Consider the following 21,191-nt stretch of genomic DNA (forward strand, 5'->3'; position numbering starts at 1 on the left):
TCCTAAAGTTACAGTTTCAAAGCATTTTTCAAACTTCCGAGTCAGTTTTCAAGTGGAAACTGATCCTCGGCAGGAACCTCTCCATTTTCAAATCTGCAGGGATGAGAGTGTTCATGTCTTGAAGATAAATGATGTCACTGGCAGAATGTAGGTATTAAAGAGAGGATCTTTGTTTCAAGGAGACATCAGAGTTGTAAAGAGACCTTTGAGATGTCCCATAATCAGTCCCCATCCTGCTCTCTTCCTTCTGCTCACTTCTTGGCTACAAGGCATTCCGAAGGAATTATGAAAGACAAAGCAAAGATGCTGACAAAGAAATGTATGATCACAGAGAGGCTGGAGAGGCCATGGGGCCATGAAGGGATAAGCAATGGACAACCCATGTCTTCCAATGGCATCCTTTCAATGAGAGTGAGGAGGACTCCCAGAATGTCGGGTGGACCCAAGTGGGGATCTTATTGGAGGGCATGGACAAGCTCCCACTAGGTGGTTCTAAGCTGTATTGTTTAAGGAAATGAACCCCCTTTCCTGCCCATCTTCTGACAATCTTGCCTGTAATCCAGCCATCATCTTCATTTCCTCCCACCTGACCACAACCTTGGACTCTGCCCCTTGGTCACCTGGCTCACTTTCTTTTGACTGGAACCAGGGCTCCAATGTCCCTTTCTGCATGTTATTTCTCAGCCATTTCCAAACATACTTCCTGCACTGTCCACCTCCATCCTCTATTCCTCTGTAACCCTCATGATCTTGGACTCAGTTCCCTTCATCCCCCAGCTCTGACAGAGGACCTTTCACCTGATTTTACCCAAACAGGCCTCCAGGCCACTTCCTGGGCATCTCTACTAGTCTGGCTTTACTCAGCCATCATCCTAATCCTTCCCCGGGCCTCTCCTCTTCAGCTTTGGATTCTGCTCTGTTGGAATCTCCCATCTCTCCATTATATGTTGTGTCCCCCATCATAGGGGAAACTCCTTGAGGGCAGGGAACATCTCTACTTGTATTTGTATCCCAAACACTTAGGGACAGTACATGCTATGTAGTAAGGCAGTTTGGTGGAATGGAGACAGGACTGGACTTGGAGTGAGGAAGACCTGAGTTCAAATCCAGCCTCAGATGCTAGCTGTGTGATCTTGGCCAAGTCACTTAGCCTGTCTGCCTCGGTTTCCTCATCTGTAAATCCTGTGAATAATAACAGCATCTCCTCCTACTTGGTCAAGCAGAACAAATCTAATCCTAGATCCACAGGACAGTCCTTCCAATATCTGAGGACAGCCTGGAGTCTTCTCTTATGTCTAAGCATTCACATTGCTTTTATCTGGTCCTGGTGCAGCATGAGCCCCAGGCCCTTGACTATTTAAAGCATGCACTTCTCTGGCTCCCAGAACAGAACCTACACACTGGGTGTGACCTGGCCAGGGCAGGGTACAATGGGCCTGTCACTTCTGCCTTTGGGGACACCATGCTCCTATTCCTGAAGTGTCCTTCAGTTTCAGTTTCCTCTTCTGTAGAAAGGAGGTGTTGAAAGAGATGATCTCCAAGGTCTTCCTGCTCAAGGTCCTTGGGTCCCATATTTTACTTGAACCAGGATTCTGGTTCTAAATCCAAACCCAACGCTTCTTGGCAGCCCTCCAAGAGAGCCATCATACCCCCTGAATCTTCCCTTCTTCAAGTCAGACATCATCGCTTCCTTCACCACTATTCTGGAATGGTCTCCAGTCTCTTTGGCCTCCTGGTTGCTGTCCTGATCAAAATGAAGAAAATGACCCAAGCTTCCTGGGACTCAGTGTCCTCAGTTGTACAGTAAGGAGGTGGCTGCAGAGCCCTGCCAGCTGCATACTAACACAGAAGAACACATGGGGCGCTCTCTATGTCCTATTGTGTTTCTATTTACTTCGTTAAATATTTCCCAGCTACATTTTCATCTTGTTGTCTGGCCTATGGTCTGCATGACTGACACGTCTGCACTGGATAGCTTCTGAATTCCTTTCTAGAAGCTCCAGAGTTTCTTCCCCATTTTCGGTTTTGGATCCTATGATCCATCCACTTTGTAAATGTCCTTCCTAACTACCCACCCACCCACATAGGTGGTGTCTGGGGTGGGAGGCCTCCGTGGAGGTAACAAAAGCTGGATGGCACCAAGAAAGCTGTTTTACAAACACCAGTGGACCTTATTAATGAACACCTGGTAAAGTCAGCCGAGTAAGACATGTGACAAATGAAATGCCCTTGTTTATAATGCTCCCTCCTTTTTTTTCCACCTAGGATGGCAATGGAGAAGTGGGAGCTTCATAAACAGGAGATATGGGGAACTCAGAGTCCTCTTGTGGTATTTCCTGGCTTCTGCTTTTGTGGCAAAGTCAGCAAGTTCCGAGGAAAAGACAATTTTATTATTATTTTTAAAACATGATGATCTGGAAGGACACTGTGTGGCACCATGAAAAGACCAAAGGTTGTGGAGTTAGGAGACTTGGGTTCAGATCCTGTCTACAGTGCTGACTGCCTGTGAGACTTCTGACAAGTCACTTCACATCCTTAGTTTGTCCAAATGTAAAATGGAAAACTTGGATTAGGTGGCCTCTTAGGACCCTTCCCTTCCTGCTCTTGCTCTATGGTCCTTTTATGCTGCATCTGAAATCTAGGGCCAGGTTGTTAATGTTGCCTTCTGAAAATCCCATCAGCCATTTGTGTCCATTTCATATCAACTTTTAGGAGTTAAAATACTCACAAAATAAAAACTTAAAGTGCTTTCCTGACACACTCAAACTAGTCTTACACCCTTGTTTATTATGGGCTGGCTCTTGGGGACAGTTAGGAAGAAGGACAGGCTTCATAAAAATGAGATTTGAGGAACTAGGCGATGTCTTGTGGTATTTCACGACTTCCACTTTATGGTCAAGAGAGCAAATCCAGGAGAGGGAAAAAAAGAACACGTGAATTCCATCGATGTGTACCTTTTTTTAATATTAGTACCAGTCCAGCCACACATAGTTTTCTATTATCTTTCTCTGGGATGGTGCTGCTTCTGCAGTTTTTTTTTATTTCTATAAACTTGTAGAGCCAAGGGTTTGGATGGAAAGGCAACAGCTAGTCTCTTCATTCTATTAGTATAACAAAAGATATCAAATGGGCCATGGGATCCTCCCTCTGGAAGGGCCTCTGGTGGGGTAGCTTGGAGGAGGGGAGAGAAGCATGGGCTGGAATCAGGAATCATGGGATCACTGAATTCCAGAGGAGGAAGGGAGCCATGAGAAATCTAATACCATTGACAAATCTCTCGAGGACATCCCTGAGAAGTGGAGAGCCAGGCCTTGCTAGATTTCCCAGGAGGGGCCCTTCCTGCCTTCCGAGGCTGACTCACAGGTACCAGAGTAGTATGAGCACTGGCCATCTCTTGTCTTTCATTCTTGCTACGTGTCTAGAAATCTCCTTTTCAGTCACCTACAACCTACAGCCTGCTGGTTGAAGCAATGGAGACAGTGTTGCACCTGGAATCAAACTGCTTTCTAATTTCAATTAAACCTATATTCAAATATAGCCCAATACACTGACTAGTTGTGTGACCTTGTGCAAGTTATTTAACCTCAGCCTGCCTCAGTTTCCTCACTTGTAAAATGGGGATAATAAACCCAGTGTTGTTGTGAGAATGGATGGAATATTTGTAAAGTACCTGCCTGGAATTGCAGGCACTTAATCAGTGCTTTTCTTGCCCCTTTTCCTTGGGGAAACATTTGGAAGGGGAATGCTCTGGAATTTCTACCTTCCGTCTTAAGAGGCAGTTCTAATACCTGAACTAGAGAATACTTTTTCCCCCCACCTACATGGCTGATTCTTCCATTTTTCCCTTTCACAGAGTAAAATTGCAGTTGAAAGAATATCAGATTTGACTTAGTATTGTGATCCCCAACATACATTCTTCTGTCACATCCCTCTCCTCCACCCTTCACCTTCTCACCCCTGCATGGGCTCTGGGTTCATATAGACCAGGTCTAAATTTGGTCTAGGAACTTTACTTTCAGGCTGAGCTAGGCAAACATGAGCTGCTTGTCACGTACTTCTACTGAGAAGTTCTTTTGTTTTTTGGATCTTTATCAGAAAGAACTCCCCACTCCAACCTCACCCCTTGTTGCACGTTAGTTTGGAAACTCAAGCAAGATGAAGTACATGAAGAGAAAAAGGGGGGGGGGAGGTTTATTTCACAGCTCCATCATATAGATTATAGGAGTGAGGGGAGCTCTTTTGGTCAAAGTCCGTTCTCTTGAGCTTCAGTCATTGGACCAAGGGGGTAGGCTTAGCCTCTGAAACCCAGTCAATAAGGTGTCAGGGTTTAAATTCATCTCCATAAAGGAGCTTGCATCAAGTTCTGTGCCTTATAATCTCATCCAATTGGGTAAGGAACTCGTCAACTGAAGAAGGGCTCCTCTGTGACTATACATGAAAGCTCCCCCCAACATCTGGGAGATTCTATTTCAGTTTCAGCAAAACGATCAGATGATCTTTGAGGTTCTTTCCAGCTATGCACATTATTTTACTTTAGATTTCCTGCAGGGCAGCAGCCCGGGACAATTCTTAAAAAGGAATGGCATATTCCTTTCTAGTTACTAAAAAGTAATTATAAAATTAAAGAACTTTATGAATCTTTAGTACTTTTGTAGGGCAAAGGGAAAATAGTGCTATGCTATGTGTGTGTGTGTGGGGGGGGGGTGTGTGGGTGTGTGTGTCCCAAGGACACTCAGGAACCAGGAAGGTGAACCTCACTAATCCCAACAGCTAGCATGAAATCCCCACAGTAATCAGGAATGCCCTTTGAAATATTTACAAAAAAATGGGGTGGGGGGGCAGAGGTATGTTAGCCTGTTCTCACAGTCAATCCTCCTAGAACAGTCTGATCCTTTCTGCTGGCATAGTAAGAGTTCAAATGTCCTGATGGAAAATTAGTCTCTGAGAATCAGTGACTAGGATTACTGGTTCCACAGCACATGGAAGGGGCCAAGGGCCAGAAACTTCAACTTCCCTGTCACACTGTCTATTGTCAAGACAAGCAGATACTGTTAAAGAAAATCTGAGAGGTTTTAGCATGGGAGGTACAAAGGGGCCATGGTGCTTGTTCCTGGATGGGTCCTCCCATCACCCAATGACTGTCCAGCATATTCATCAATGCAAAGAAACTCAACCCAACTAACACTGAATGGACCGAAACTGGTTCTAAAGACAAAAACTAAACAGTTCCTGGGCTCAAAAAACTTACATTCATTTTGCTAGGGAGAAAGAATACTAAATACAAAAAATACATGCAACGTGGTTACACCACACAGAAACTGGGCACTTTGTCTCACTGGGGATACACAGCTAAAGTGAAAGTCCCTGTTTCCAAAACCTTCTCTTCTACTTTTGAGCTTAATCAAGAAACCTATGAACAGCAACGTCAGAAGCGAAGAGGGGGAATTAGGGCATCTCAGGCATAGAGAACACTAATAATGATCACTGACATTTCTATAGAGTGTACAGCACGCTTTCCATCCAGGACCATCTCCAGTTGTCCTGATCTATATCTTGCCACTGGACCCAGATGGCTCCAGAGAAGAGAGTGAGGCTGGTGGGGACTTTGCACAGCCCTCCCTCACTTAATTCAATTCACTTGCAAATAAAGACATCGCCTTCCTGATGTCATCAGTCCTCTTGGGAATGAAGGGCAAACAAAAATAACAATACTGTCTGTAGATCAGGAAAGTAATAGTCATTTGGGGAGGGAGAGAAAAGTTTGGTATTGGGGTAAAAGGGAGAATCCTTGAGGATAGGGACAGTGTCTCTTCTGTATTTAAATTCATCCAGTATGTCCCAGTCCTCTGGTGGTGGCCATGTAGACATATTGGTTGACTTCAAGACTGTCTATAGCTTTCTTTCTCAGAGACCTTCAAGGCTGACCAATTTATTAAGTTAAATACTAACATGAATATACAAATTTCCAACTTTGTACTTCCTTCCAATCAGAGCCCCTTGCAGCTGAAGTGGCTGTTTATATCTCAGTGGAACTCTCACTTACAATTTCTCTTTCATCAATTATTCCCATGTCCAAGCCTCGCCTGATGGGGAGGTGACTGGGAACCAAATGGGTTTGATGGTTTGTCCTTTGTTGTGGCTTATGATGCCAAACTGTCCATGTTGTCCTGGGGTGTATAGGTCTGAATAATTTTCATCATGGAGACTGTGTGTGAGAGAGCCTGACATTTTCATGATCCTAGACTTTGTTCCATCCTTTACAGAAGTACACAGCACAGTGACTGCAGCCTCCCTCTTGCTAAGGTCACTTTTTGAGTATATTTTATGCTTTCTATTTCAGTCTACCCTCATAAACATGGAAGATAAGTCATAAAACATTTATTATTGTTCCCAGACTGAATTAATCTACAGCTTGGGTCAGGCTGCTTTCCTTCCAAACAACAAGGCATTATTGGTGACATCGATGAAGCACTTAGCATTATTTTTTATGAGAATATCAATCTCTTCTTTTTTCTTTCCAAAAAAGAATATAGCTGGCCCTTTTATCATGAGGACATTAGCCAGATACATTTTCTAGTTTTAGAGATGCCCAATGAAATCTACAATTCTGTAAAGTGGCAAGGCTTTCCTCCCCATCATCTGGCCTTCCATTCTTATTCAATGAGTAAGTCACCATTACCCAACAGGAATACTCCCTTCACATTAAACCAGCATCCTTTTTATCCCTGACATACACAATGTGGACTCTTGCCTCTAACTCAGTTCATACAACTTCCCTGTTTGTAATGCTCTCAGACCAATGCAACAGACTCCAACCTGACACTTTTTTTAAAGCCAAGGCTCAAGTGATTGTCCTGACTGTTTCAGCCCATCATGGTCATGTCCTTCTCTTAACTCCCAATAAATAGAGTAGCACTCACAATTTTGCCTCCCCAGTTATACTATACACACACACATACTATATATACATATATGTGTATATATGTATACGCACATGTACATACATATATGTGATGTGTACATACATATACACACATGCATACATGCATGTGTGCATTATTCTCCTTGGAAAGGGAACATGTCTTAGATTAGATCCTGCTGCCCTGTAGGAAATCTAAAGTAAATCTCTCTACCCCTTCTCCTCCCAAAACAAAACAAAACAAAATAAAAATATTAGCACCTAGCAGAACATTGAGCACATAGTAGGCGCTCAAAAAATACTTGTTATTAAGTCATTCATTCATTTATCATTCACCAAGAATCTCTAATGTACACAGCACTGTGCTAAGCAGAGCTACAAAGAGGCCTTTTAGGCCTCTGCACTAATGCAACTTACAGTGTTGCATGGGAAACTTAAAACATACTGAAATATGAAATAACATACTACTGCCAGGCACTGTGTTAAATGCCAGGGATACAAAGAGGCAAAAGACGGTCCCTGCCCTCAAAGAGCTTATAATCTAATGTGGGAGACAGCATGCAAACAAATATATACAAAGCAATATACAGGATAAATAGGCATAAATAACAGAGGGAAGGCACTAGAATTAGAAAGGGTTGGAGAAGGCTTCAAGTAAAAGAAAGATTTGAGATGGGACTTAAAAGAAGCCAGGGAAACCTTTAAGCAGAGTGGAGGAAGGAGAGGGTTCCAAGTACGGGGACAGATAGTGAAAATTTCGGGAGCCAAGAGATAGAGGGTCTCGTTTGCAGGACAGTAGGGAGGCCAGTTTCACGGGATGAAGAGGATGAGTTAGGGAGCAAAGTGTAAGAACACTGGAAAGGGAGGAGGGGGTTGGGCAATGAAGAATTTGAATGGCAAATCCAGCATTTTGTATTTGATCGTGGAGGCAATAGGGAGCCCCGGGAGTGCCTGGCTGCTACTAGGAAAGCATCCTCCCAATAAACCCAACACCACTAAGAACATACCAGCCTGTCACTGTAATGCGGAAGGATAAAACGCTATAATGTGGAACTATTCATGCTTCTTCTTCAAAAGAGTAGATAGCTCTGTATTCTCAGGGAAGTTGGCTGATGTGCTAAAACACATAGAAATGCTTTTAGAATGAGCACGTGTCACTGTGCAGAGCAGAAGCAAAAGCTGATAACAGGTACATAGGATTGGATGTGTTGCATGTAACTGAAAGCGGTTCAACTTCTGAGGACAGAGAGAAGATCCAAGGGGGAAGCAAAGGGCTCTTGGCAAGAGATGTCTGCCTGAACTTGGCCAACAATATTTCAGCAAGGAAACATCTCAGAAAAAGCTCGGCCATGCATATTTGTTTGTGGAAAGGAGGGGGTTTATGACAGTTATTGAGGACTAAGAAATGATTGCTAAAATTGCAGAAGGGTTATCCTTAAAAGAGCCCAAGCTATAGATCAAGTAAATCATGCAAAGAAAAGGCAGAACCAGGGCAGCTCAACATTATAGGCTGCAAATTTTAGCACCTACTGAATGCCAAGTAAGACAGGACCTAGTGGCTAGAAATATATCAGAAACGTGCTATTTTTGAGCAACTGCTATGATGAATCCCCTTATGTACAAATACAGACCTCAAAATGTCCTCAATAATTCAAGCGGCAAACTGACCTAGAACCAACCACAATTCCAGACTTAAGTGTTGCCTACAATTGCCAGATACAACACTGACTCACTAAAACCTAAGGACATTTTTAATGGGTGCTTCCACACAAATCTTCTAACTTCCAACCTGAGCGGTTAAAAAGCTTTTGGAATAGAGACCTATCAGAAGAAATCAAAGTCATGTGAGAGCAAGATGAGATACAGACCCATCAGACCTATTGACATTGCTCTTACTGGAGTTAAAAAAGATGCTTTCAGGGAGCCTCCAGAAGATAAGCCTACATTCCAATACTTCAGTTCAATAAAAAAAAACAAACAATTACTTTATCTGCTGGTGCAGGAGTTCATTGAAAATTAAATATGAAGGGTTAGTAGCAGGACAGAAAGATGTCTCAGGAGCATTTCTATCTGAACTCCATTGAAGAAGGGATGATGATGATGATGATGATGAAGATTGTGGTGGTGATGAGGATGAGGATGATGAGGATGATGATGATGATGAAGATAGTGGTGGTGATGAGGATGAGGATGATGACAGCTGGTATTTATACAGGACTCAAAAGTTTACAAAATGCTTTACATACATTATTTAATTTGAACCTCACAAAAACCCTATGAGACAGATAGGTGCTACAAGTACTACCATATTCTTTTGACAGAAACTGGGACTCAGACAAGTAAAATGATTGGTTCACATTCTAACTAGAATTGTTACATTCTGGTTTTGAACTCATGTCTTCATTCCTCCAAACATAGTACTCTATCCATTATGCCATGATGTCTAAAATATAGAAAATGCTTACCATAACAAAAGAGCAGAATTGAAAATCATAAAACCCTAAGAGATATCATAGAATAACAGGATTATAAATTTAGAGTTAGAGGGAATCTTTTGAGGTCATCTGGTCTAGCCCCCTGTTGTAGTCCAGAACACTAGCAGAATTGGGGAATCTTGACTTAATGCTCACACTCCCAAATCACCAGCCCAGGATGTTGTGAATCAAGAAGCAACAGAGTAGGATGGGGGCAGTTTGTTACCTTCTTCCAAGGGGGATTGATGTGGAACCCAGATGAGGTTCCTTTGGACAAAGAGGACATAAAAGTGGCTTTAGGACTCTAGAGAGAATTCCTAGGAACCCAGGGAACTTTTTAAAGCTTAGCTTGGTATAGTGGAGAGGGGCTTTGAACTTCAAGTTGGAAGTACTGTGTTCAAATCCTTTTATAGTCAATTACTGGCTGTGTGATCTCAGGCCAGTCATTTAACCTTTTCATGCTTCTGTAAAAGGAGGGTGAAGGGTTGGTCTCTACAACTCTAAATTTATTTCCATCTCTCAATGAATAATCTGTATCCTGCCTGACCAACTCATTTATCCCTTCTTCCTCAGTTTCATTTTCTGTGAAACAAGGGGGTTAGACTCCATAGCTTCTAAGGTGCCTTCAAGCTCTAAAGCTATTATTGTATGAAATGCAAAAATTAGAGAAAGGGGGACTAACCAGGCAGGTTAGGAAACTCTGTCTTTACTGGGATGCTATTTCGAGTACTGGAGTTCCCAGAGTTACCAACCTAGTACATTGTGTGAGCATTAAATTTTCCTTAAAGGAAAAAAGAAAAGGAAGTGGAATTAGAAGACATGCTAGCAAAGCAGACTTTTCCTTAGGGATTGTATCAGGTACATGACTGCCTGGATGGAATAACGCACTAGCGAGTGTCCTTGTTGGGGGATGGCAGGTGGACAGATCCACGGGGAAGCCTCTTGGTGACAGTGGGATATTTGCACGGAGGACATGGCCACATGCTGCCTTCACAAGGCTGTTTACTGATACCCGATACAAGGGGACATCTGTTACCCCTCATGCTTGTGGGGCATTTCCCTTTGATGCTTTCCTGTTGTGTAGAGACTCAATAACCCTTAGGCAAGCCCAAGCTCAGGGTCAAGGGTGGCATTTCTCTTGCTGCCAAGACCTGGAACTGCTCTCTTTACAGGGCAGTAAAAATGAAAGGGAAACAGTATGCATTGGATGATAATTAAAACAATAGCAGCCCTTCCTAACTGTGTTGGATAACTGAGTGCATTTAGCTTGGAGAAGAGAAGGCTTGAGGTGGGGGCATGGGCTCTGACACAAAGTTTTTGAGGAGTCAAGAGGAAGAGGGAGTAATGTTAGTCTTCTTGGTCCTGCAGAGCAGAGCCTGGTAGAAATGCTGAGAGGCAGATTAAGGCTGGAAGTCAAGGGATTTTCCTAACAATCAAAGTTGTCTGGGTGTTATACACTGCCTTGGAAGGGCACAGATTCTCCTTCCTTAGACGTCTTCAACTGGAAGCAAGATGACCATTTGCTGGGTATGTTGAAGAGGCCCTTCTTTAGTTGGGCCTAATGACTTCCAAGGCCCCTTCCTGCTCTGAGAGTCTGAGTGTATATAAGAAGTCACATTCCTCCAGGGATCTGTGTGAACCAATTTCAAGGGTTTTGAGGCTATGGTGGTACCTCAGAATACAATTTATTTTTCTTCCAAATCAAGAGTGAAGCTGACAAAGGCATCCTTGATGAGTGGAGAAGACATTTTGAGGAATGTGTTTTAGGATCAAGTGGCTTGGGAGACTGTCATTGATTCCCATAATTCTAGCATCTAACTATGATTCTTTCCCAGGTACTCTTCAGAATAAGGGTTCTTAATTAAGCACCTGATGGGACAGATTCCCAGGGTAAACACCTGTGTCCACATCCATATGCAAACTCAAATCCTTTTCTGAAATTCCCTTCTCTTTTCTGGCTCTCTATAAAATAAAAAGGTTTGATTAGATGGTCTCTGATGTGCCTTTTCTTGCTAACATCCAGTCTTCTGAAAATCATTCACTCCTGAGTGGACTGATGGAAATCAAATCATATCCATGGATAATGGAGAAGAGGAGAGAACAGATTAACAACTGGGGGATTGGCAAGTGGGTTCCTGTACAAAGCAGGACAGTAGCTGAGTCTTGAAGGAAACCAAGGAGTCTAAGATATGGATAGAGTTCTGCTTAGGAAGGTGATTTTTGGAAACCATGAGGAGAGGTTAAGAGATTGAAAACCAAGAACCAAAGTAGGGTGGGGGTCACATTAGCGGGAGGAAAGGCTGGTTGGTCCATAGTCAGAGGACCAGACTGGTATCACCAAATTGGGGTCAAGGTACAGTGTGTCTAGCTGTGGCCGATCACGCCAATGTGAGCTTGGAAGTCTCTACCATAGGAGATAAAGGAAAATGCAGATTGGAAAAATGCAAAGGAGGTTGAATCAAGACTGACAAGTCATTGGAGGAGCTGTGAGGGAGAGTCAAGCACTGAAAAGAGCCCTTCGAATCAGAATCCAGGGACTGGAAGGATAGTGACCCCCTGAGAGTAACAGGGAAGTTCGGGAGAGGAGGAAGTCTTCAGGGAAAGATAATAAGCTCTATTTTGTGCATACTGAGTGTGAGATGCCTACAGGACATCTGATTGGAGACAGCAATTAGCATGAGGTGGTGAGACAAGAATAAAGCAAGCTTAACCAGTGGCACCAGAAGCTATAGAAAGAATGCTTATAAACTGACCCATTATAAGCGAAATTCCCAACTGTCATTATTTTCCAGAATAAAATATCCTTCTCTGGCCACTATTATTCCATATGCCTTATGATAAACATTTCCTAAGGACCTACTATGTTCCAGGCATTTTACTAAGCACTGGGAATATAAATAAGAGGAAAGATAATCCCTTCACTCAATGAATTTACAATCGAATTCAAGATGATCATATTCAGAAGGAAGCCAAAGAGCCAGGGAGTACCCTGGGGGCAGCAGCAGAGTGATGATGGAGTTGAAAGCAAGCAGAGATCTGGTGGCAAATGGGGCTGTTTTACCAGCAGCAGCAGTAGCAACAATGGCTCACATGTATACAGCACTTTAAGGTTTGCAAAGCATTATCTCATTTTATCCTCACAGCACCCTTGAGAGGTAGCTGTTCTTATTCTCCCCATTTCATGGATAGGGAAATTGAAACAACACTTCAGTGACTTGCCCAGGGTCACACAGTCACTAAGTGTCTGAGACTCGATTTGAACTCGGGTCTTTCTGACTCCAGGGCTAGTGGTGTACTGCACCATCTGGCTGCCTCTAAATGATTGAATGTAAGAAGTTGGAGGGCAGGAATCGTGTGGCTTTTTGTAGTTGTGTCTTCAGTGCTTTGCATCGTGCCCAGCACACACTACACACTAAGAGCCCATTTATTAAGCACCTGCTATATGCCAGGGCTATGTTATGGATTGTAGATCCAAAGAATGAAAAATCCCTACTTTCAATGAGCTTATATATGAAAGTGCTTAATAAATGTTTTAAAATTTTTTTATTCATTCATTCATTTGTTCATACAAATCTCCATTTATGTGCTATTTATGTTAAGTGCTCAGGGCTATGGGAATAGGACAAAGACATGTTCCCTCCCTCAAGGGGCTTACATTCTATTGAGGGGACAGACGCGGTAAGTAAAATAAAAACTCAAGCCCTGAAGGAAAATTTAGGGAAAGAGAAGACTACCTTCCAAACATGTGGAAGTACATCATTAACCAGAAACAAAAGAGTGGAGGAGAGAGGTGGATGGCCCAAATTTTGACCAAGATGCCACCTGCCCGTTTCTCAGGCTAGGTTGTTATGCTGAAAGGCATCTGTCTTATGGAAAGAACTCTGAACTTCTCCACAGACTTTGAACACTTCTAACTCTGCTGCACAGTCAACTTCTCCCACTCCAGTGCATTGTAAATCCATCATCCTCACAAGGTCCCTCCATTCTGCTGTTGAAGTGCATCCTGGCACCACAGGAAGGGCTTTGGTAAAAGGTGCATTAATAGGGTAAAAAGCCAAGCCAACCAAGTGATTAATTTGGTCTTCTTCTTCAGGATTGTGTTTACACAAGTTGATTATATAGCACTTAATTACTAATTTACCCCACTTAAAAACAAGAGTGCTTTCAATTTTTAATGAGATGAGGGAAGAAGATGCCCTAACTGGACAAGGAGCAATTCTTTTATTTCCTCCTCTTCTTTGGCTCATCCAATAAATAACATTTCCAGGGAAATGCATCCTTCTCTTCAGCCCCTTCTTTCCCAACCCCTCTTCTTGCCCTCCTGGGTTAAAAAGAGATGGAAGCAGATAAGACTCACTTAGTAACTTGCTTTCTTCAACCTAACCTTAACAGGCTGGGCTGAAAACAACTGTGAAACCATGTACTAAGGAATTAATTCATTTGTTATCTGATTTGGCACCTGGAGATGCCTCCTCTCAGGGCCCCTTGGAGGCCGGTGGATTTTCACAACAATGCTTGCCAGCACTGTGGTTCAACATCCCTGATGGCTGCAACTAACCCTTTCCTGGGCTTGATGTTGGGAAGTTTCAAACACAGAAGCCTGACATCCTGGAATCAATCATTTCCAATAAAATTTTACCATAGGAACTGAGAAGAAAGATCAAAAAGTATGGGTTACAGAATCTCACCTCCAGGTTTCTCATATATTAGCCATCACCTGTCCTTTTCTGACAAAAACACATTCTATTCACTCTCCAAATACTCATGATACACAGACTATGGGCACCCCCCCTCCCCCACCACCACACATACACTTAGCACTCACGGGTTCATCAGTGAAGTACCCAGGGCTGTAACTACTGTAACAGTCTCAAAGGGTATATCATGTTGGGTTATCCATTTAAAACTCTGGCCCACAAACCTACTGGCATGTTTCCCATGAACAGGCAGCAGACCCAATTTTCTCTTTACCAAGATGGCAGAGAAACAGTTACAAAATATTCTCCTGATAAAGGGGTTATACTCTCTCACTAACATATTCTTCTGATGAAGGAATGGGAACAATATAATTGCTGTGAGGCACGCATAGGAGATACATATGGCCAAGTCAACTCATAACTCAGCAACTTCACGACCTCAACACCCTGTCTCTCTAAACAGAGTCTTCACAAAGGTCCTCTTTCTCCTCCCAGCCCCAGCTCAGTATTGCTGCCTGTCAAGTTGCTCATCTGGGGTTCCAGGATCCACTCTTCTCCGTAGCTTGATCCTTGACAGGACTCTCAAGTCCATAGCTGCCTTCACTCCCTCAAATACTTACTTCTCTGTAGCCATGTCTATTTGGAGTCTTGTCCACAGTGCCTTGAACTCTCCCAAACTATCAGTTGTGGGATTGGGTCTCAACTTCTGGGAGAGTAGCTCCATTTCTCAATGATAGAAGGGAGGAGAGAAAAAGCCCTTTCTTACCCTCCCCTGTGTCATCAGAGATCAACTTCACAGGATGATCTTGGTTTGTCTTTGCCTCCAACTCTCCTAAAGTACAAACTTTAAACTCTTCCAGGACTTAGCTGTTTAAAGCCCTACAGAGGTGTGGACAGTTTCTGTTCATGCAAAGAGGTGGCTCCCTTCTGGCTCGTCAGAAAAATCTGTTTGTACTTTGTAAAGGGATCACCAGGTATTACCATTGAGCTAACACATTAAAATCTCTTCATCTGTGACTATATCCCATGGCTACATTAAATGAGATGAGCAGAGAGGGAAGAAAGAGAGGGATCAAATCCACCTTCCTTTGGAAATTCTCAAGTTATCTCTTGATAATATTCAACATCTTTATCTAAAACCAAACAAAACACATAGCTGGACCTAGAAGGAATATGGAGGAAGTCCACAGAATTTCAGAGTTAGAAGGGACTTGAGATCTGATTAAGTCCAACCTATGGTTAAACAAGAACCCTGACAAATGCTCAGTCAGCCTTTGACTGAAAGAGCTCCAACAAGGAAGAACCCACCACCAAAAGCAGTGGCCCATCCCATTTGGGGATAATTCCAGTGATCAGGAAGTTTCTTTGTGACATCAAGCCTCTATTTGTCCCTTCGGAATTTCTACCCATTGTTCTTGGTTCTGATGGGACATGCACAAAACTTCTAATGCTTCTTTCACTTGACAATTCTTGAAAAAGTTGAAGACAACTAGACCATTTCCCCTTATGCCTTTTCTTTCTTAGGCAAATTTCCCTAGCTTCTTCAATTAATCCTTCTAACAGATGCATTTAAGTTCCTGCGCCATTTTGTTTTCCTTACTCTCAAAGCTATCCAGCTTACCAATATGATTCTTAAAATTTGGTGCCAATTTAAAAACTGGAAAGAAAGGAAGGAAGGAAGAAAGAAAGAAAGAAAGAAGGAAAGAAAGAAAGAAAGGAAGGAAGGAAGGAAGGAAGAAAGAAAGAAAGAAAGAAAGAAAGAAAGAAAGAAAGAAAGAAAGAAAGAAAGAAAGAAAGAAAGAAAGAAAGAAAGAGAAAATTAGAGAAAAAAACAAAAACAACAACAACAACAAAAAAAAACAAAGAAGAAAATAGGGTAGGGAAAAAACTCCTTTCCTTGACCACCATTCTCAGATGCTTCATACCCATTTATATTTATCGTATCCTTCCAGTGTCCCTATCCCACTCTTCTATACCCTTGTACTGTATCCTCTGAAACCCCTTTTGAATTGTTAATAAACTGTGCTTCATATTAAAAAAAAAATTAGGTGCCAAAAGCTGAACACAGAACTTCAGGACACATTGAACACAGTAGGCCCACCCTTACCTCCTCACTCCTGGAAAAGTGTGTCCTTGAAACAACCAAAGCTTCTTATTAGGCTTTGTGGCCACCATTTTGTACTGTTGCTTCATATTGGATCTGTAGGTCACTAAAAGCCCTTGAGATATTTTTTTTTTCAGACAGATTGCAGTCCATTCACACCACCCTCAATTTGTATTTGTAATACAAGTGTAAGATATTACAAACATTTTTTTTCATTTCACCTTATTTGATGTAGCCCAGTGTTTAAGCAACTTAGTTATAGTGGATTTGGAGATAGAAGTTAAAATCTCATCTCTCAAATTGAGGACCTATGTGATCTTGAGCCAATGAACTTACCTTTATGTGTCTCAGTTTCCTCAACTCAGAAATGAGGGAGGAGGGAGAGCTGGATTACATGAATTCAAGTCTAAATCTAAGAACCTGTTAGGATTCTTTTGAAGCACCATTTTAAATCTGAATTATCTTGGGAGCTACTGAATTTCCCGGTAAGCAAGCAGAAAAGGGTTAGTTTTCAAACCACCAAGGAGGGCCGGGCAGCCTAAACACATCCTTAACTGGAGATTTCCATTGCAGTATCTAGAGAGCTACCTTCCTCAAGCCAGGACAATAATGAAGCCATTATAATTATTTTTCTCAGTCACATATTTGAGGATGACTTGTTGAACTATCCCGAGCAAAGGCTCATTCACAGACTTCAATGCTAGCTCCATGCATTCCAAGAATTTGAATTCAACTGTTTCATTTTTTTTTGAGAGTTTTCTGGGCACTCTTCCCAATCACAGTAGATTTCTGATTAAATTATGGCCTGTTGACCTGTCTTTTGCTTTTATTTAATCTTATGGACTTAGTCATAATACTGACTCTCCAAGAGGCTTAAAGGTTTCCATGGATAACCCTCTCAACCCACACATTTGTGGAGACCAATGTATGAACAAGCCCTTTGGTAGGACAATATTAATTTCTATGGAAAGGTTCAATGTATTATTTTATATTTTCCCTACTTTTTATATTTATACATTTAATATACAAAAATATTTAAATTTATATATACATGCATATGCATACGTATATATATGTGTATATATAAGTATATATGTATTTCCTACCCCCTTCTATTCCCTTCCTTCCATGTCATGTTATTTCTCATAACCTGCAAGGGGTGAATACTCTCTCACTAGAGATCTTCAAGTCCAGCAGCATAACTAATCATTCCAAGCATTTTAATTAAGTACTGTCTAGGTACTCAGTCAAGAGGATAAAAGGATGAAGGGTGAGGGGCCAGCTAGGTGGTCTAGTAGAGCTCTAAGTCTGAATGGAGTCAGGAGGACTAGAATTCAAATCTGATTTCAAACACTAGCTGTGTGACCCTGGACAAGTCATTTAACTCTGCCTCAGTTTCCTCATCTGTAAAATGAGCTGAGGAAGGAAATGACAAACCGTTCCAGTATCTTTGCCAGGAAAACCTCAAATAGGGTCATAAAGAGTTAAACATGACTGAAAAACAACAAAAAGAATTCCTGCCCTCACAGAGGTCATTTCTAAGATGTATCACATGTCCTAAAAGTCTTAGGGCAGTTTTAAGCTACTGGGGGGACTAGAGGACCTAAAGAATCCCTTACAACTTCTCTGTGCATGTGTGTAATTCTCTTGTACACAGGTTATTTCATGCCCTCATCGCCAGTGCCCCCTTTGCTCCCCAAAATGTGAAACCAAGACATTTGATTTTCCAGGTACCTGTCATTTAGCAGACAATTAATGCTCATTGAATACATTGATTCTAACTGAATCATTAATACATTGAAAAATCCAACTGAAAAAAAATGAAACCCATTTCTTTAAAGAAGGTAGTGAAATGCATGAACTATGTCATATTATGGGGATGGATGAGGCAACAGCAAAAGGAATTTGATGTAAGCTCACCTGCTTTGGCAGACAAATCTTTGGGAAAGAGAAAAAAAACTTCATGGATCTTTCATAGAGTGAGTTAGTTATCTGAGGCATGGAAAAGACAATTTGCATCTTCACTGATGTTACCCTTCTGAAAACTGGGTTGGAAGCAGAGCTTTGCCACAGATTACATCCAGAACCAAAGGCTTTCCTTCACTGATTTCTTAGGTAAAGAAAGCCCAGGATGTTAATACAGATGTGGCCAATAACAATCAGCAGTGGAAGGTCTGGTATCAAATTTAGAAATAAATCTTTCCTTAAGCCACCAACGGCTCACCCCGATCTGGTGCTCTCCTCTCATGTGGTAGATGGGGAAATGGATAAGGGGCTAGAAAATTCAATCAGGAAGCCAAACGTATTCCCCAATCATTCAAGACCAGGACCTTTTAGCTCCAGACAGAAATGCTTATAGGCATTAATGAGCAAGCAGCCACAGAAGAAAGGTGAGGGCAGCACAACCCATGTGATGGGGAGGGGATCACTGGAAACATGAGGCACAGAAAGAAATCTGTGTGCAAGACGAATTCCTTCCTTCCTTCCTTCCTTCCTTCCTTCCTTCTTTCCTTCCTTCCTTCCTTCCTTCCTTCCTTCCTTCCTTCCTTCCTTCCTTCCTTCCTTCCTCTTCTTTCTTTTTTTTTCTTTCTTCGTTTCTTTGTTCTTTTTCTCTCTTTCCTTCCTTCCTTTTTTGTACTTTCTTTACCTCTTCCTTTTTTCTTTCTTTCCTTTTCTTCTCTTCCTTCTTCTCCTTTTCCTCTTCCTCCTCCTTTTCTCTCTGTTTCTCCTTCTCTCTCTTTCTTTCCTCCCCTTTTTTCTCTTAGGTGAGTTTTTGCAGGATCCTCCAGGACCCTTCGTTCAGGTTCCCTCCTATATCCTATAAGAATATGCTCTCTTCTTCCAACTGCTTTTTCTGATTGTTGTCTTCCCTCATTAGAAGGCAAGGTCCCCCCTTCCAGGACTGTCTGTCCCACTTGCTTGAGCGTGGATCCTATCTGTAAAATGTGTTTGAGGCTGTCTCTGTCTCTTTCTTTCTCTCCTCCTGTTCTTTCTTTCCCACCTCTGGGAGATCCCATGGTCCTTTAATAGCACTAACAAAGAGGAAGCACTAAATAATACCGTCCATGCTAGATAAACAGTATTCATTATGTTGGACCCAGCAACAATGTTTGTTTGCGGGATGCAGAGCAAGAGAGAGTGCTGTGTACACATGCCAGAGAGAAAGAGACAGAAAAGAGGAGGAGACACATGTAATTAGATGATAGAGATGGCTAGAGGTCATATATGTAGATATACACATAACTATAAACGTATGTGTGTATATATGCATGTATGTATATATTCTCTATTGGGGCTTTGCTGCAATGTCCAGATCACCTAAAATGGAGGTATGACCTATATTTGTACATATACACACAAACACATGTGTATATAATTCATGTTGTATATTTAAATAACCAGAATTCAACATTTCTAGAATATTTTAAGGTTCCTAGAACATGTTCTTTACAGGAGCCCGATGAGGACAATGATAGGGACATTTAGAATGGCACATGTCATGGCATAAGAAAACAAAGAGATTTCTGAAAATGCAAAACAAATAAGGTTGTGTGTGAGTGTGAGTGTATGTGTGTGTGTGGTGTGGTTTGTAGTGTGTGTGGAGGGTGGGGAGAAGATCCAGGGCCAGCAGCAATCAAGGTGCCTGAGGCAGGAAGGCGGTGTTCCTCCTTGGGCTGTGGCCTCTCCTTCTTAATGATACCCTTGCCAGTGTTTTGCAAACTCTCAAAGAGCCCAGAAAGGCTGTTGACAGCCAGAGAGCAGAGACAGGCCCAGGGCCAGGCCCTGCCCCTGGGCAGGCACGTACCTGGACCGAAGTGAAATCCCCAGAGGCACAGGCTCCCAATATAGCAGCTCCCACCAAGACAGACTCCACCTCTTGGGAAAGGACGACTGGCAAGCCTGGGCAGAACAGGGAACAGCTTGGTAAGAAAGAAGGAAGAGGGAGCGGCAACCTCCCTCCCCACCTTGCCCCCAACCTCAGGGCAAACGGCAGTCAGGGCTCAGACAATCCTTCCTCTGTTGTGCTCCTGGAGATGTCTAGCGCTGAAGGAGCTCCCTGTCTGTGCTACTGGGATTGTGCATGGCATCCCAGATCTGAAGCTGGCAGAGACTTTGGAGGCCTCCAATATGACAGGCCCATTTTACAGATTAGGAAAACAAGGCCTGGAGAAGTAACTTAATGCCTCTTTTCCAACCCCTTATTTTACAGATGTGGAAACTGAGACCCAAAGAGATTAGCAGTTGTCAGTCAAAGCAGTATTTGTACCAAATTCTCGTAACTCTAAACCAAGTTTGTCTGTTTTGTTTTGTTTTTGAACTGTGCCACGCTGGAATTCGATCCAATTAGATAAGATTCAGTTGAACACCTCCTATACACCAAGTACTTATCTGGGTGTTAGAGACACAAAGGCCAAAAAAACCCACCCCCAAACAAACTCAAGACCAAAAGCAAAACAAAAGAAAACAAAGAAACCCAGGAGCAAAAAGAACACAATAGCAACTCCTTCCTGGGGAGGTGCAGGACATTACAGAGAGGGTACAAGACTTTGTGTCATGGAGATCTGGGTTCTAATTCTAGCTCAGAGGTGTCACAGCTCTGTGACCTGGGCAAGTCACTTGACTACATTGTGCCTCAGTTGACTAAGCTGCAAAATGAGGTCATTGGACTCAATGGCCTCTGAACTAGTGGCTATGTAATAGAAAGACAGAAATAATGCCGTGGATGTTACCTAGGGATGAAGACTTGGTGGTGGTGGTGGTGTGTAGAGGAAGACCAAGGATTTTGGGTAATAATTAGCAGAAGATAAAAGTAGCAGGCCATGTGTCCATGACTGGGTCTTGAAATCAATGTAATTAGAATAGGGAATACATGGACGGAATCGTGGGTATCTTGGGTTTAACTTGGCCATTTGCTACGTGGGTTGTTGGGAAAGTCAATCTTTTTTGGTCTTAGTTTCTTCATCTATGAATTGAAAAAGTTGAATTAAATAACTCCC

The 21,191-nt window shown here is 42.4% G+C and overlaps 1 protein-coding gene and 1 long non-coding RNA gene across 9 annotated transcripts in view; both read right to left on the reverse strand.

Annotated features, from left to right (window-relative positions):
• Nucleotides 1–15,077, reverse strand: part of LOC138164929 (uncharacterized) — a 53,945-nt gene extending 38,868 nt beyond the window's left edge. Inside the window, exon 1 of the long non-coding RNA XR_011169230.1 lies at nt 14,711–15,077. This is a non-coding gene — a long non-coding RNA (uncharacterized lncRNA). The remainder of the gene's footprint in view (nt 1–14,710) is intronic.
• Nucleotides 1–21,191, reverse strand: part of LOC138164927 (FGGY carbohydrate kinase domain-containing protein-like) — a 544,546-nt gene that overhangs the window by 68,014 nt on the left and 455,341 nt on the right. For 7 of the 8 annotated variants that reach the window (XM_069092899.1, XM_069092898.1, XM_069092901.1 and 4 more), the window contains one exon: nt 20,000–20,094. The exons of the other annotated variant lie outside the window; for it this stretch is intronic. In XM_069092899.1, coding sequence (XP_068949000.1) covers nt 20,000–20,094 — 95 coding nt within the window. The remainder of the gene's footprint in view (nt 1–19,999; nt 20,095–21,191) is intronic. 8 annotated transcript variants of the gene reach the window in all.

Source organism: Petaurus breviceps, unplaced genomic scaffold (genome assembly GCF_028583685.1).
Source record: "Petaurus breviceps papuanus isolate PSGF00001 unplaced genomic scaffold, PetGlider_PUasm1.0 207, whole genome shotgun sequence".
NCBI lineage: Eukaryota > Metazoa > Chordata > Mammalia > Diprotodontia > Petauridae > Petaurus > Petaurus breviceps.